We start from the raw sequence: 17,323 nt of genomic DNA on the forward strand, positions 1-17,323 counted from the left end.
GAGGCCTTTTACAGCCAGCTTGTCACCACCACTGCTGCGGTGCTTGATCCTTTTCCTAGCAAGTCCAGGCCTTCTCTCTCCCTGTCTTGTCATTGCCCCTCCCATCCTCCCATTCCCGAACTACCCACACCGTTCTGGAAACTAGTCCACCACCCAAACAGGTCGAACAGCAATACTCCCCCTCTGGAGTTCCCCCCACTCTCTTCTTCCAGCTGTGGTTAAGATGCTTCTTCCAATTGTCTCAACCCTGATTGTAGAGCCCAAAGGTTCCCAGATGCATTCATCTGACTTTGTTCTGGCTAATTCATCACTATGCCAGGTGTTCTGAAGTGTGCCTACTGCTGAATTTCATTATCCAACTGTTAAGAGCAAGGAATGGCGCAGCAACAGCAAATAATAATGTCAAAGTGGTACCTAAGACACCACATACGTTAGGCTAGCACATACGGCACATATGCTTAATACCATTACTCTGGAAAGAGCTTGTGATGGTCTCAAGCAAACCAAATTGAAGCTAAGACCCAAAAGTCAAGAGGCCAAGATGACACAAGAACAACAGGAAGCATCATACACTTTAATATATGATGGGCGAGTCACAGTCTAAACAGCGGTGGTTTTTTCTGTAAAAGGCCAGACAGTAATTATTTGGGCTTTGTAGGCCCGTCTCATCTCCAACAGTGAACCTCTGTGGCACAAAAGTAGCTACAGGCAATATGTAAACAAACGAGCATGGTTGTTTCGATAAAACTATAAACACTAAAATTTGAATAATCATCTTCAACATCATAAAACCCTTTTTTGAAAACAACGTAAAGACCATTCCTAGCTCATGGGACTGAAGTTAGCCAGTCCCTGACTTAGAAGATCAAAGCCAGGGAACAAAATGGCTGTGGGAGGTCAACTAACATGACAGGTTATACCCAAGCCTCATGGCTAGGGAGCTCACCAGAACCGACTTGGTCAGGAAGGATTTACACCATGAAATTGCTTAATTTTGGTCGAATATTTTGTAGTTTTATTAGGCTGGTTGCTGTACAAGAGCATGAGGAAAAAGGGAATTTAAAATTTCAAAAAGCCCTCATGAACACTGATCTATGGTCCAGCAAGTATTCCATCTCTGTGTTGATGTTTTGATTGAGGACACAGGAGACCCAATAAATCTGACCTAGCACCTGGCCCCCTAACATGCCCATCACTGAAGAAAACAGAACTATGGGTGGCACAGGCACTGTCAGCTCTCAATCTAAGATTCTATATGGCAAAGGGATCATTTTAAAAAATGAGAAGTGCAATGGTGGATGTACTGAAAATATTCTATAATTCTCTAGACTCCTAGCCATGTAGTACAGGAAAAAATTATATGCTGGAAAATAATATTTTTAAACAATGTGAAGACATATTTGACTAAAGGATGGCAGTAAGAATTTAATATAAACTTAAACTTCCTCACATTTTCCAGAGCAACTGAACAATAAAAATATTTCAAGAAACAGAATACCTCAAAGGCAAAATTCCAAAGTCAAAGAGCCACTTACATTAAGAGATTTATCAAAACTGTTTGTAAATTAAAAGACAACAGCAAAAGGTCACAAAAAGCCTGTGTCTTTCACAGCATCTTGACTAATTCTTTCAGCAGATAAAGTAAAGAATGGTCAAAACTTGGCCTCAACTGTCTTCTTATAATAATGATTAATCCCACTATTTGTGGTTTTATTGTCCAAGGACAAAAACTCCATGTCACCAACTTCTGCTGTCACTTTCCAGAGAAGAGGCTGCTGCTGGGGTGTGTGTGTATGTGTGTGTGTGTATGTGTGTGTGTGTGTGTGTGTGTGTGTGTGTGTGTGTGATTTTTTTTTTCCTTTGCTTTTTGTTTTCCAGTTTTTGCTATGCTGAACAATTAGGCAGCAGAGAGAATGACATAAAATAAATGAAAACATTCCATTATTCGACCAGAAATGCCCTCTTCCCAACTCATTTGCTTTGCCTTGAAAGATGAACATATTTACAAATCCTTCTTTTATTCTCCTGAGACATTTTGCATGATCCATTATAAAACATACAGGTAATACAAAGTCCAAAGGTCTGCCGTGTTTAAGGAATACACACATGAAGATTAAACTCATGATAACACTGTGGGGAGAAATCATGGTCTCATTTATTTTCATGAGAGACAGGTACGAATGCATGACGTAAAAGCTTAAAAGTCATCCCCAAACTTTGCTAAGGATTATTGCCAAGAGATTACGCAGGGAGAAATCTGTGCAAATTCATTTTCTTTACTTGGTATCAGATGGTAGGGGAAAAAACTATTCCTTTAAACAGTCTTATTTATATTCAGGAAAAAAGATTTGAAAAACTCAACAAGTAGACATATTCCCCCTCTTTATGATCAAATAATAATGCCAATGAAGATTCTAATAAAAACAGTTGAAAAAAATTCAAATAAAAGCCAACACTGCTATTAAGATTTTTCTTTTAATATGCCATGAGATATTCTTGATTGTATATTTTCCAAAGTACTTTTCCAGCTGCATCTCCCAACCTTTCCAGAAGATTCCACCAGTCTTTCCAATGCAATAAAAGATGCTGGATTATACTTTTGTCCACCTTCTTTTTTGAAAGTAATATAATCCTAATGACTTTAATGGTCATACATTCTTATCTAATAAGGAAAACACTTACAAATATCAGAAACCCAGTTTTGAAACATTTGCATTAATTTTGAACTGAATCAGCATTTTTGTGGGTTTAAAAAAAGGCAGCAATTTGAACTCACGACTTATTGACAAACACATTTCTGCAGAGGGAAGGGGAAGAGAGGGATAGTGAATGCTGCATTTCTCCATTGGCCCCAAAGTGCTAATTTCACAAAGGGATACATCAAAAGCAAACATGCAATGGTGGTTTTAAAACTTTTACTGCAATATAACAATGAAGTAAACAGTAATTAGACACCTACCAATTTTTTTCCCAAAACAAACCAAAAAAAAAAAAAAATGTAAACAGGAAAATAACTCTGCCTATACTTGTACAGCTTCTTAAATCATGTTAGAAGGGTCTCACATTCGATGATCAAGAAATTTTAAAATAGCAGTAATTATTTTCATTTTAAGAAAAGGACCCCCTCCCCCCCCAAGTATTTAACATGAAAGAATGGGCTTTCTTACACATTAATTCAATACGTATTTGAAGCAGCAACAATAACCATCAATAATTTGGCATTTCTGTTTACAGTTGCTCCAAAATTTTTTCAATTTCACAAAGCCATTATCCAGTGTTGCCATGAAATAGAGACTGTAAATTCTAGGTAGCAAAGATTCTTTCTGAAACCAATGTTAAGTCAAAGAAATATAAAGCAGGGCATTACACTAAATTTCTGGATCTAGTACACTAAAAAGAGTGAAACCTAGGAAAAGTTACCTACTGTTTTATAGAAGAAATAAAGACCTGCAAAAGCTGATTTTTGGTTGTATAATATTTTACACACTGTGTGGATTTGCGGCATCTGCTAATTGAAGCAGACATGCACTGTATTTATCCCTGCCCTATATCCTAGATCCCTCCCTCCCCACCCCCAACAATCTACTACCTTATACCAAGTATTGTGGATATGAGCCCAAGTCATCCCAGACAATCCAGTGAACAAAGTTAGTGTAATGCACTGGTGTGAAGTGTGAGATTAAAAAAAAAAAAGTCCCTTTCAATCTTCATCAAAGTTTTGCTGTAGAAGAAAATTGGCAGCCAAGTTCTCATTCTTCTCACAAGCAAAATACGCTTGTATCACAAGTCCTTCAGGAAATCCTAGTGCCTTTAACTAGAAGAAAAGAGAGAAAACACACATGGGTTCCAGCAGAACCAGTAGAGGCGATCAGCATTTGAAAACATGAAGACATGAAAAAGCTTTTGAAAACAACACATGGAACACATGCCTATCTCAGTGTGGATTCACTGTCCAACCCCAAGCAACTAGATGGGACCTATTGCCTTTCCTTTATCAATGACCAACAAAATTCTGCTGCTAGTTAAAGCCATTAAACAAACAGATACTCTGCTAACACTCAGTGTTACAATAAAAATTAGTTGCTGACTTCAGTGGTTTAAAAATAAATGACCCTATAGAAATGTGTAAATCAAACAGCTTTTAGTATGTAAGGGGGAAAGATACAGATAAGAGCAATGAAAGAGGATTGTTTAACTACTTCATCCAATTATTTGTAAAGAAAGTCAGTAGGCTCAACTATCAGTCTCCATCTCCTCACTTAGAAAAATGGGTGGTCAATTATTAATAATATTACATGATGTATTTTGAGATTAAGATTAGGGTACTCTATATCTGCTTAATTTTTATAGAATTTTAAATGGTGATACCAGCTACTTAGTGGTTTTCCTAGTCTATTAAAAAAATCACTTTGATTCAAAAATGACTGCTTATTTTGAAAGTCTTTAAGCACTCAACTATCTAATTCATTAGGTACTATATATTTGTCAGCCAAGTATTTATGAACCCTTTGTTCAACTGTCTAAATCACCTTGTATTAGACTGTATCAAGAAATGACCTTAAAAAAAAGTCTCAATTCAGCATGATTAATATTCATCCATGAAAGGAAAAGAAAAGCTCAAAAATGATTTTGTTACCTAGGTCTGGTCCAGATTAAAGCTGGGCTAGCTGAAGTAAAAGGTAGATAGGGCACGATCCAACTATATGCTTCTACAAGATACACACTTTAGATTCAAAGACACAAATATGCTGAAAGTAAAAGGATGAAAAAAGATATATATACCACACAAACAATTACAAAAAGGAAGCTTGGAGTGGCTATATTAATATCAGACAATACACATTGTGATTAAAAACTGTTACTAAAACAAGGACATATTCTGATGATAAACCACCAGGAAGACTTTGTTATAAAGACATGTAACAACAGAACCCCAAAACACATGAAACAAAAACTGCCAGAATTGAAGGGAGAAATAAATGGTGATTTAATAGTAGTTGGAGACTTCAATATCCCCACATTCAATGCTGGACACAACAATCAGGCAGGAGACTGACAAGGAAATAGATTTGAACAACATTACAAATCAACTAGACCTAATAGACATTTATGGGACACTTGACAACAGATCACTCATCCTTTTCAAGTATGTATCAAATATTCTCCATAAAGACATGTTAGGTGACAGAACTAGTCTCGATACATTTAAGAGGATTAAAATTGTGCAAAATACATTTTCTGACCACAGTAAAATGAACTCTGAAATCAGTAACAGAAGAAAATTTGGGAAATTCAAAATATGTGGAAATTAACATAATCCTTAACCAATGGATGAAAGAAGCAATCACAAAGGAAATTAGAAAACATTTGAGATGAATGAAAACATCCCACGCACTAAAACTTAAAGGATGCTGCTGTAGCAGTGCCTTGAGGGAAGTTTACAGCTGTAATTATCTATAGTAAGACAGATCTTAAATAGATAATCTAAGGTTCTATTTTGTGAAACTAGAAAAAAGAGAAAATGAAATCCAAAGCAAGCAGGAGAAAAAGAATATTAGAGAGAAAATATGTAAAATAGAGACTAGAAAAACAGAATCAATAAAACCAGAAGTTGTTTTTTTTCTTCAGAGTAACAACACTGACAAACATTTTAGCTGAACAGGGGGAAAAAAAGAAAGAAATCCGAGGATTCAAATTACTAACATCAGAAACGTGGAAACACTAACTACTTTTTATAGAAATAACCATTTTAGGAAAATACTGTGAACAGTTGTATGCTAACAAATTAGATAATGCTGATGAAATACACAAATTCCTAGAAAGACAAAACCACCAAAACTGACTCAAGAAACAGAAAATCTGAATAGCCCTTCATAACAAATGGAGAGATTGAATTAGTAATTACAAAATTTCCCAAAAAGAAAATCCAGGCCCAGATAATTTTATTGGTGAATTCTACCGACTGTTGAATAAATTAAAACTATTCTTTATAAACTCTTCCAACCAACAGCAAAGGGGGAATACTTCCTCATTCTTCAATGAGGCCAAGTATTACTGATACCCAACCAGACAAAATCATCAAACACACAAAAAGCCACAAACCAATATTCCTTATGAATACAGCTGCAGAAATCTTCAACAAAACACTGGCAAACCAAATCCAGCAATATATAAAAAGGACTATCCACCATAATCAAGTGGGATTTATCCTAGGAATGCAAGACTGGTCCAACATACAAAAATCAATGTAATAAAGTGTTAACAAAAAAGAGAACAAAACCATACTGTCATCTCAACACATAAAAAGCATCTGACAAAATCTAATACCCTTTTGTGATAAAAACACTCAATAAACTAGAACAGAAAGGAACTCCCTCAGCCTGATAAAGGGAATCTAGGAAAACTCACAGCTAACATCATACTTAAGGATGAAAGGTCTCTCAAGATTGGGGACAAGACAAAAGATGTTGACTCTCATCATTTCTACTCAACAATACATGTATACAGAAAGCTGTAGGCAAGACAATCAGGCACAAAAAGGCACGAAAGAAAGAAAAAGAGGAAGTAAGGAAAGAAAAGAAAAGGAAAAGACGGAAAAATGGAATAGAAAAGAAAAGAAGAGAGAAAGAAAGGAAGGGCATCCATACTGGAAAAGAATTAAATTAAAACTAATTGCAAATGATATTCTACAAATAGGAAACCTTAAGAAACAAATTATCAGAATGAATAAAGGAGTTCAGGAAGGTTGTAAGATAGAAGTTGTATTTCTATACAGCTAAGCAATGAACAATCCAAAACTAAAATTAAGAAAAACATTTCCATTTATAGCAGCATCAAAAAGAATGAAAATGCTGAGGAATAAATTTAACAAAAGAAGTATAAACCAAAGACTATAGAACATGTCTGAAATTACAGAAAATCTAATAAATGGAAAGGCAACTCTTGTTTATGGCTTGGTGAGAATGTTGCTAACATGGCACTACTCTCCAAACCGATCTGCAGAAAAAATACAGAGTATTAAAATCCCAATCAGTTTTTGGTTTCGCATTTCTTCTAGAAATCAGACAAGTGGATCTTAAAATTGATAGAGAAATGCAAGGGATCCAGAATAGCCAAAACAATCTTGAGAAAAGAAAACTGGAGATTTCAAAACTAACCACAAAAAAGCCACAGTAATCAAGACTGTGAGGTATTGGCATAAGATAAGCATATAGATCACTGGAACAGAACTGAAAGCCCAGTGAACCCTCACAATTATGGCTACTTGATTTTCAACAAGGATGCAGGACAATTTAATGGAGAAAGAGCAGAATTTTCAGTAAACGGTGCTGGATATCCAAATACAAAAAACAAGAAGCTAAACTTCTACACCTCACACTATAAACAAAAATTCACAAAAGATCACATAGACCTAAATACAAGAGCTATGTAAGTCTTCAGAGAAAAAACAGGAGTCAGTCTTCTGTTCTGACCTTCCATTAGGCAACTTCTCTTAGTATGACACCAAAGGCACAAGCAACAAAAGAAAAAAATCTTCTCCAAAACAGAAATCAAAAACTGATACCCCTAACCATTAAAAGAAAGTAATAATAAAAAATTTAAAAACGCTATAGAATAATTGAGGCAAGTATCATTCACTCAACTTCAGTTACTTGAGGGGGGAAATATTAGCAGGATATATAAAGTATCTTTGAAGAAACATGTAATTATAAACCTTGAACACTTGAAATGTTTTATCATATATATGGACAAAATATCTTTCCAATGATTTTCTAAGTATTAAAATGCTCTTTATAAGACTTCCATCTCAACACACTTGCTAAGATAAGACAGGGCAGTAACTGATTCCCTATTTACAAATATTAACACTAAAGGCCAGAGAAAAATGAACGACTTGTCTTTGTATCATACAAACTAAGTTACTGCAGTGCCTCATGTGAACTGGTTAACCTAGTAAGGATGAAAACAGAATCATGGTATCAGGTTCTGATGTTTAACGTACATATTTTTTATATATAATTCACATACATATCTATTTTATACTCTAGTGACAGCAGTAAAGTAAAATTTAAAAAAATGAATAATCTTGAGTTAGGCATTCACTTTAATATAATTTTCTTCATAAATTTTAAGACCTAGATGAAATTTTTAATTTTTAAAAATATTTATAACTATTTTATAAAGCTAGATTGGCATTCATTGTTAGTCCCTTGGCTTCACAAAGACCAAGATGTGAGAGCAGGGATGAAAAATACACGGTCTTTACCTACTGTTAAACCTTAGATCAATGCTATATTTGGCTCTGTCCAATATAATATCACCAGTGGCAGAAATATTCTATATCTGTGCTCCCAAGGCAGCAGCCACTAGCCCCATGTGACTAATGAGCATCTAAAATGTGGTTAGTGTGACTGAAGAACTGAATTTTCAGCTTTACTTCTACTCACCCTTTCTATAGCTTCTTTTTCCTGAGGTGTTACTTGAATGTAGTTCATATGACCACTTCCGGCTTCTGCAATTCCTCCACTGCCACCTCCACCCCCTCCTCCTTGACCACCAGCTTCTTGAACTGGTTCATTTAACATCTGAATAAAATGCTCCTGGTGCTGGCTAATTTGCTGTGGTAATTTGAAGAACAGAAAAAACAAAAAACCAATGCAATGACAAAGTATCTTCAGGAAACTAAGAATTCTAAGTACAAATATGAGAGAAAGCTAGAACTTTGCAACTACCTTATTTTTAGAATGATTCTGCATTATTTAATCTTTGGAAGAATGTGATCTCTCTTATAATATTAACGAAACCTGGTACTTCTGAGTGAGGTAAACAGCGAAGAATTAAAAGAATTCAAATTCTCTTTCAGGGTTGCCTGGGTGGTTCAGTTGGTTAAGCAGCTGCCTCTGGCTCAGGTCATAATCCCAGGGTCCTGGGATGGAGCCCCACATCAGGCTTCCCTACTCAGCAGAGGGTCTGCTTCTCCCTCTCCCTCCTCTCTCTTTTCATGCTCTCTTGCTCTCAAATAAACAAAATTTAAAAAACAAAAAATAAATTCTCTCTCATAAATGCATCCATTTCCCCAAATTAACGTTAAAAAAAATTACTTGGGGCCTATAAAAAGAAACAGAACTTCTGTATCTTCCACACTAGTAGGCAGTACAAAGCTGTATAAAACTTACTTTGTGACTTGAGCATTAAATAAGCCCATGGGTATGTCTTTAAGAGGCAGTGCTGCACTGATAATAAGTTTGGGAAAAAAAGATTTTACAAACAGTTTCTATGGTAAAGAGTTTCTCAGATTCTTTAATAAAGTATTTCCCCAAGGATGTAAAGTGTTAGTAGCTGATCAATTTAAATTAACCTAACCTCCACCCCCAACACACTCTCTTTTTTTTAAGTACATCTAACCTATAGTATGTTCTATTGAGTGCAGCTCAGAAAAAGTTTATGGAGCTTGTGGGAGGGAAAGGGAGTACTCATAGACTTTAAAAAATATGATATACTTTAGAAATTCACTTTTGAAATTAACTCTAATTAAATAGTTACCTGCAGTAATTGAGGATTTTCTCGACCTATCTGTTGTAGCAATGCTGGGAGCAGGGAAGGATTCTGTTGAATAATTTGTCTCATCTGTTGAAATTGAGGCTGATTCCGTAAAAATTCAAGGGGATGTCCTAAAAAAATACATAAATATTTTTAAGCAAAAGCAGCCGTTACACATACAAAAGGCTGGTTCAATCAGAATTTTAGACAGCAAATGCTGACAAGTAAAAAATAGTTGTTCTCAGATGTACATAAAAATAAATAATGACAAAAATTTTTCAATTGTACCAACAAGCAAGTCTTATAGTACAGAAATTACTATTAGCATAGGCAGAGAGTATAGAATGACGTTTTCCTCAATTGTCCTGGGCACTCAATATTATCAAATAATGAGAATTTATGACCTGCATGTACTCTATCAAATAAAAAGTACTAAAATTGTTCCTAAATATATACCCAGGACTAACAAAATGAAAAAACCTGCTTATTTTATAAACAACCAAACCCTTAAGAAAACAAAAAACAAACAAAACAATCTGAGCTTGAATGCCCGGGAAATTCTAAACCAAATAAGTGAAAAATAATACTTAAAAATTAAAAAGATCAGATATGTAGATAAGAAGTTTTGTTAACACAAACTTGAACTACAATTAGAAAAACAACTTTGGTTATGATCATTAAACTTCAAACATTTATAACACATAAATGCTTGAGATAAATAAGATACAAGTCAAGTTGGTACTAATATATTTAGAGCTTGTTAGTCCAAAGTCCCATAACAATAATAAATATTAAGGATGCCAAATAAGATACAGAACTTGCAACATATTGGAGGTAGTGTGGTTGTCTGATTATTCTTAGTAAGTCAAAAATTGCATGTAATTATGTTTTTGAGGTTACTAATTCTAATGAGAATTCTTTAGATGTTATTTCTTAAATTACTCAAGAAAATCATTCAAATTAAAATGGCCATAGGAGTATGGGAAGTATCCTTTCTGTGACACCAGTTTTATAGATGAAGAAATTCAGACTCAGAAACTAAGTTAACACACTAAGTACAGCTAAATGGGATAGGAGCCCATATCTGAATCAAATCTGTGGCCTCGGCTTTCCATTCTCATGCCAACTCTGAAGAAATGAAAAGCCTGTCCTCTGGTAAACTGTACACAAAATGCTCAGGGCTTTTTGTCAACCAGAGCTGACTGTCTTAAGTAGAGCCAGGAAAAGCATCAAAGAAGGGCTTCTTCAAAATTAACAGTTTAAATTACTTTATCAATACAGCATACAGAAGGAGACTGAAGGAGAATGCAGTTAATTCCTGGGCCTACCAGGCCTTCCTCTGTAGTCACACCTTTAGCAATGGAAGGGTAGGTGCTGGCCAGTACAGGGAGGTAAATTCAAGCTTGGCTTTTACCTCTAGATACAAGTCTTCAAGCTTCTCAGTGTTTTATTTCTTTGGTGGTATAATAACCACTAGGATCCTATTGGCTTTGAAATTATACATATTTTATGACATTCATAGGGAGAAAGAAGAGACAAGGTGAGCAAACATTCTGGCTTCAGAATGTAACACAAAATGTGAACTGGAAAGCATTTCTTCCTTGAAATAGGATAAACAAATGCCCTTTGCCAAAATTACAATGCTAAGGCCTCAGCAAGAAGATATGTAACAGCTACTTGGGAGAATTCGTTTTGGGCTCTTCTCTAACATTAATGGATAGAGACCTTGTGTGAAAAGTCCTCCAGATGCTCCAGGGACAAGCCTTACCTCAGATTAACCATATGTTAGAAACTCAGGACCGTGCCCCCTCCAACTCCCAGCAGCCCAGACTAACCTCCAGGACTCGCTGTGGTCGTTGATGCTGTTGTAGTTGCTGCAGCAGCTGCCACCGAAGATGGAGGAGCCCCAGTGCTGACTGCGGGAGGGGTGTCCACCACAGCCTGACTCTCTCTATCTCCAGGGATCCCCTACAATACAATTTCCCAGCTTTAAAATAGCTTGTCATTCAAAGTTAGTTCAATACAATACAAAGTAAAAGATTTATTGATCTATTTAACATGCTTGTCTAATTTACAAAAGCATCAAACAGACATCTGTTTCAATTAAAAGGATTAAGACTTATCTGAAAGCTGCATATATTCAAATGATTAGAAATGATCTGAGCATGGTATAGAAGAATGTATATTGCTATAATGTAAGGCAGCACTGTCCAGAAGTTTCCATGATGAAAAAATGTTCTCTGTGCTAAATTTTTTTTTTTTTAAAGATTTTATCCATTCATTCATGAGAGACACAGAGAGAGAGGCCGAGGGAGAAGCAGGCTCCATGCAGGGAGCCAGATGTGGGACTCGCTCCCGGGTCTCCAGGATCACACCCTGGGCTGAAGGCCACACTAAACCACTGAGCCACCCGGGCTGCCCTAATTTTTTAATATACTTTTAATTTTATTAAATTCAAACAGCTACCTGTACTAATAGTATTTAACAGCTATTTTACTAGGCAGTGTAGATCTAAGGTATAAAGAGATTTGTAATTTAAAACATAAGTCATAAAAATGATTACATATAGCAAACACATTACATCTAACATCAAAGATCATAAACTTGGCATATAATAATGTACATTTTTAAAAGGCTATTAGAATTTTACAATATCAATACAAATCTTACTAAAATTGGGCATGTTTGTTTTTTATGCTATACATTACTTTAGTTAATTCTGAACTTTATAGAAACTTTCAGCAGCTCTGTGATAGAAAGGTTTGCATTTATAACCCTAGCCTTAAAATTACCCAAAGAGGGGTTCCCTGGGTGGTTTAGCAGTTTAGCGCCTGCCTTCGGCCCAGGGCGTGATCCTGGAGTCCTGGGATTGAGTCCTACATCAGGCTCCCTGAATGGAGGCTGCTTCTCCCTCTGCCTGTGTCTCTGCCTCTCTCCTCTGTGTCTTTCATGAATAAATAAATAAAATCTTAAAAAAAAAAAATTACCCAAAGAAACAGGTTTTGATGCATGTGCAATTCTGAAATGATCTCTAGGGATAAAAGGTCTAATGGAGACAGAGACAGTGGCAACAGTGGCCAAATGAGGAGATCTCCTCTACAGATACATGGTTCTGAGAAAGTGTCATCCAGAAAGTATCACATGCAAAAAATTAAAGTTGATTATTCAAAACTTAAGAAGTTCATATAAGAATCTTAAATATTTCAAAAAAAAAAAAAGAATCTTAAATATTTCAATATTTAGGTGATGCTTTTTCTAAGTTGGTAGCATTTGTCTTCTGAAGTTAACTGCACTGAAACTTTTGGAACACTATTTTGATGGATGATTTACAAGACTTTTCATATACAACATATTAAAATAAGTCTTTATGAAAGCCGCACAGATTGTGGAAGAAGAATGAAAAGGAAATATTACATATGGGTAAGGGAAGATATGGCAAATGCTTCCATTTCTCAATAAATCAGAAGCCAGAATCATAAACATATAAAGAATTAAGCATAATGAATCACATCCAGGGTAATGGCTGCTGGCATTAGATGTCACTCCAGGCATCAGAAACCAATGTTTGTGAAAATCTCTTGACTACTAATGACCATAAATAAGCTAACAATTCAAATGCCAATGGAACTAGGCAAGTAACAGTGAATTAAATACACAATGTTATGTCAGGTAACAGGGAATGGATGGAAAGATAGTAAATTAAAGAGTCTATAATCTAAAACTTTTCCTTTTTTTTTTTCCTTCTAAAACTTTTCCTAAACCCTTACAAAAATCCAGAATCCAAATTGTTCAAACCAGCCAACTGAATTAATTAATGTCCTCAATAGTACACATCCAGGAGAGGTGCCTGGGTGGCTCAGGCGGGTTAAGCGTCTGGCCTTTGGTTCAGGTCATGATCCTGCGGTCCTGGGATCGAGCCCCACATCGGGCTCCCTATTCAAGAGGGAAGCCTGCTTCTCCTTCTCCCTCCCCCAGCTTGTGCTCTTACTCTCTCTGTCAAATAAAATAAAAATAATGTCTTTAAAAAAAGAAACTGTATATCCGGAAGTATGCTGGCCATCCATAAAGCTACTAAAAGGGTAGATTAGATTTTTCTGTCCCCACCCTCCAAACACACAAACTGTCATCCTTTGAGGATGACATGAATGGGGCAGAAGGTAGTACTCCGAGTGGACAGCCAATTTTATTTTATTTTATTTTATTTTGGACAGCCAATTTTACAACTCATTTAGCCATGTCCTTTCCTATCTAAAAAAATCACATCAAAATCATTTATTTATTTATTTATTTAATTTTTTTACATAAAAATCTTTTAGGTTACATTTTACCAACACAAAATGTTAACATATTAAGAAAAATGAAAGCATTATGTAAATTACTAGCACATACTCTCATTCTCCCATTAACTGTTGTTATTCCTAAAATCTTTGATATTTTGGTCTTAAACTAGAATAAAGTGAAATATTTCTCACCATTAAAAGATACTCCACTGCTCTGTCAGGGTTGTTGAAACTGGCTCTCAGGGCTGCAATCACTTGTTCTCGTTCATATCCCATTGACATGATCTCAGTTACCATATTCTCATAAGACTGACCTGTCACTAAAAAAAAAAAGTGTGTGGGGAGGGAAAGAAAGGCAACATTTAATATACATTTCTCCCATATTTCTTGAGTGTGTATGTATATACAATGCTTCTGGCACTACAGGGCAAAGGGACACAAAGACGATTAACAGTACAAACTACAACATATATAATATGGTAAGTAGAATAATACCCCCCCACCCCCCAACAACCTATAAATATGTTAGGTTACAAGGCAAAGTGGAATTAAGGTTGTTAATCAGCTGACTTTAAGAGAGGGAAATTATCCTGGATTATCTGAGTGGGTCCAATGTAATCACAAGGGTCCTTAAAAGAAGAAGGAAAACAGATGGGAGGGTCCAAGAAGCAGATGTAAGGACAAAAGGAAAGATGCAAGGTCACAGATGCTATGCTGCTGCCTTTGACGATAGAGGAAGGGGCTATAAGGAATGTGCATAGCCTCCAGAAGAGTTGAAAGGACATAGAACAGATTCCCTCCAGAGTGTACAAAAAGGACTGCAGTCCTGATGGTAGCCCAGTGATTTAGCTCCTTGATTTTAGTACAGTGAGTACTATGTTAGACCTCTAACCTACTGTGCCTTAAATCTGTGTTGTTTCAGACAAAGAAATCTGTGGTTAACTTACCATAGTAGCAACAGAAAACTAACGTATAAGTACAATAAAAATATCAGATACAAATGTATGACAAATACAGGACAGAATTAGCAGATCAGAGAAGACAACCTAGAGGAGACAGATGAACTACTTTTTGAAAACAAGTAGGAGGGACATTTCAAGCAATCTATTTAACTGTTAACAACTTTAGTTTTCCCTTGACACCTTTCATCATCAAAGCAGAGGTTAGAAGGAGGAAAGTCAGACTTTCACATACCATACAGAGTTGGTGCAAAGCCCCAAGCACTGTTATCCCAGGGAGTCACTTCCCACAGGCTGCCTCCAACCCAAACTCGCTCTTTGTGGAAATGTCAGACGACAGACAACAGTCTGAAAGAAAGCCAACTCTCTAAACTAAACTTATCTCACTTAAGCCATCTTTTCTTCCACTTCTGTTCTGGGTACTATTCCCTTTCTTGTCTCCTCAAAGAACCGGACCCTTTGGTTATCCTCCCTTTTATCCACCTCCCACCCTTCACTCTCCACTTCATTATCCTCATCAACAATTAACTATATCCTAGAATGTCATCTTAAAAACAGAAGCATAATCCCTTGGCCACATCCCAATTCTTCTAGGAATTGGTCCATTTGTCTGCTCCCTTTCCTTTCCAGCTATAGCTACCTGCACAGGCTGTGTCCATGTCTCACATTCCACCCACTCCTCAACCAATACTGATACATGACTTTGAATCTCTAAAGATTTCCCCCTCAGACATGCCCCACCATTATGTGCCTTCTCCATTTCCATAAATGGCACCTCTATTCACCTATGCACAAGAACGAGAAACCCTGGTGACTGAAAGTTCCCTTTCGCTTCCCTTCCACACCTCATCTACCAGCATATGTGCTAGGTCCTATCTCTGAATTATAGTGCAAAACTACCCAGTTCCCTCTTTCTCTACTGCCTTCACTCAAGACCAGGCCACAACAATCTCTGGTCTGGATTACACCCTGCTTCCTTTCCTGCCTCCGAGCCTATAAGCCATTCTTCAGCTGGCTGGAACAGTGAGCTTTTAAAAAGAAAACCTCATCTCATTTAGAGTTCTCAACACTCAACAATCTCCATACAGCACACTCCAACCACACTGATGTTTTTTCAGGTCACTTCAGAAGTCATACCTTCTAGAAATGTCCCAGAACCTTTACACACACACACACACACACACACACACACACACACACACACACACACACATTCTCTGAGGGTCAGTTCCTTTGCAGGCTCCAGTTCTCAATTTAAAATGTACTACTTTACCATCCTAAGTATGTTCTGTTTTTCTTTATGAAAGCTATTATTTCCTTAAAATCATTAATCATGATTTGCAATTTACTTGGTTTCACCCTTTTTCCTTCCTCCATCTGAACAAAAAGTTCAACTGTGCAAGGGACCCTGACATTTTCCATCACCATCTCCCTGGCACAGACGACACTCATTATCGCTGAATGTTTTTTTTCTCTGCAGAATTTTCAATAAAGGCATTTAATAGCTAAAAAGTATAATTTTAAAAAACTAAATATCACTGACCAAATGTGGTATTTGTATCTTTAGGCTATTGACTTTTCCTTTCCCCTTTCATAAAGAACTTATTTTAATTTTCTTAACTACCCATTCATGTAATTCTAGCACGAAGTCACTTAAGTGCCAATACCTTTTTAGTAATCTAGTTCCCAGATACAGAAATTAACATAACCAAAATTAAGAACTGTGAAGTATCTGAACTACACTATTTTGACACAGTGTTTTTCAGTCATTCTCACAGTAACTCCATGAGGTTTATTTTGAGCATGGTATATATAATAGCTGATAAGTCATAGTAGAGACTAACAGAGGCTGTCAGTGTCCAGAGCCCCCACACCTAGTCATCATGCTAAAATCATGCCTCCTAATTAATCAAGTTATAAAAGTCAAAAAGAAATGTCTATAAGCAGTTTGATACTTTTTAGATCTTAATAATATAAGGGCAAACTACTCATAGGAAAACTAGAGGCTATGGACAACACAAGAGAGTGCTAATGAAGCTAAAGTGGAGAGGTAATGAAGAACCTATGTGTATCATTAGAGTGAGTTTTGGGCTTATCTTCCAGGTCACAAGGAGCTGTGAAAGGAATTAACAATGACCTCAATAGGTCTGCCTTTATATAGAGTCCACTATGACAGGGCCACTGACCAGTTACAAGAGAATAATGCAGGAGTTATCAATGAAGTAAGGATGTGACTAAGGCAATGAAGTGGCAGCGGAAACAAATATTCCAGTAACATTAGGAAGGAGGGTCATGAGACCCTGAGACCCTGGGCTCAACCAGCCATGAGAGGCAGGGAAGTCAAGGACAATGCCAAATGTTTGGTAGAGATGATGATACAAGTAATGATGAACAAAGGAGAATAATTAGATGAGGGAATAAAACAGGACTCAGTTTAGAACCTAAGGAATTTATGGAGGTTGTAGGTTTCCCAGTTGGCAATTTAAAGCACAAGCCTGCAGGTTCAGAGAGAGGTGTGGACTGGAGTTATCATTTTAGGAATCC

At 36.4% G+C, this 17,323-nt stretch overlaps 1 protein-coding gene across 2 annotated transcripts in view; it reads right to left on the reverse strand.

Moving 5' to 3' along the window:
- Positions 1-554: 554 nt before the first annotated feature.
- The window catches only part of RAD23B (RAD23 homolog B, nucleotide excision repair protein), a 45,328-nt gene continuing 28,559 nt past the window's right edge, over positions 555-17,323 (reverse strand). For both annotated transcript variants that reach the window (XM_041761511.1, XM_041761510.1), the window contains 5 exons: positions 14,013-14,140; positions 11,376-11,508; positions 9,544-9,671; positions 8,448-8,618; positions 555-3,814 (listed from right to left, as the gene is read on the reverse strand). In XM_041761511.1, coding sequence (XP_041617445.1) covers positions 3,701-3,814; positions 8,448-8,618; positions 9,544-9,671; positions 11,376-11,508; positions 14,013-14,140 — 674 coding nt within the window. In that variant the 3' untranslated portion in view covers positions 555-3,700. The remainder of the gene's footprint in view (positions 3,815-8,447; positions 8,619-9,543; positions 9,672-11,375; positions 11,509-14,012; positions 14,141-17,323) is intronic.

Source organism: Vulpes lagopus, chromosome 7, assembly GCF_018345385.1.
Source record: "Vulpes lagopus strain Blue_001 chromosome 7, ASM1834538v1, whole genome shotgun sequence".
Lineage (NCBI taxonomy): Eukaryota > Metazoa > Chordata > Mammalia > Carnivora > Canidae > Vulpes > Vulpes lagopus.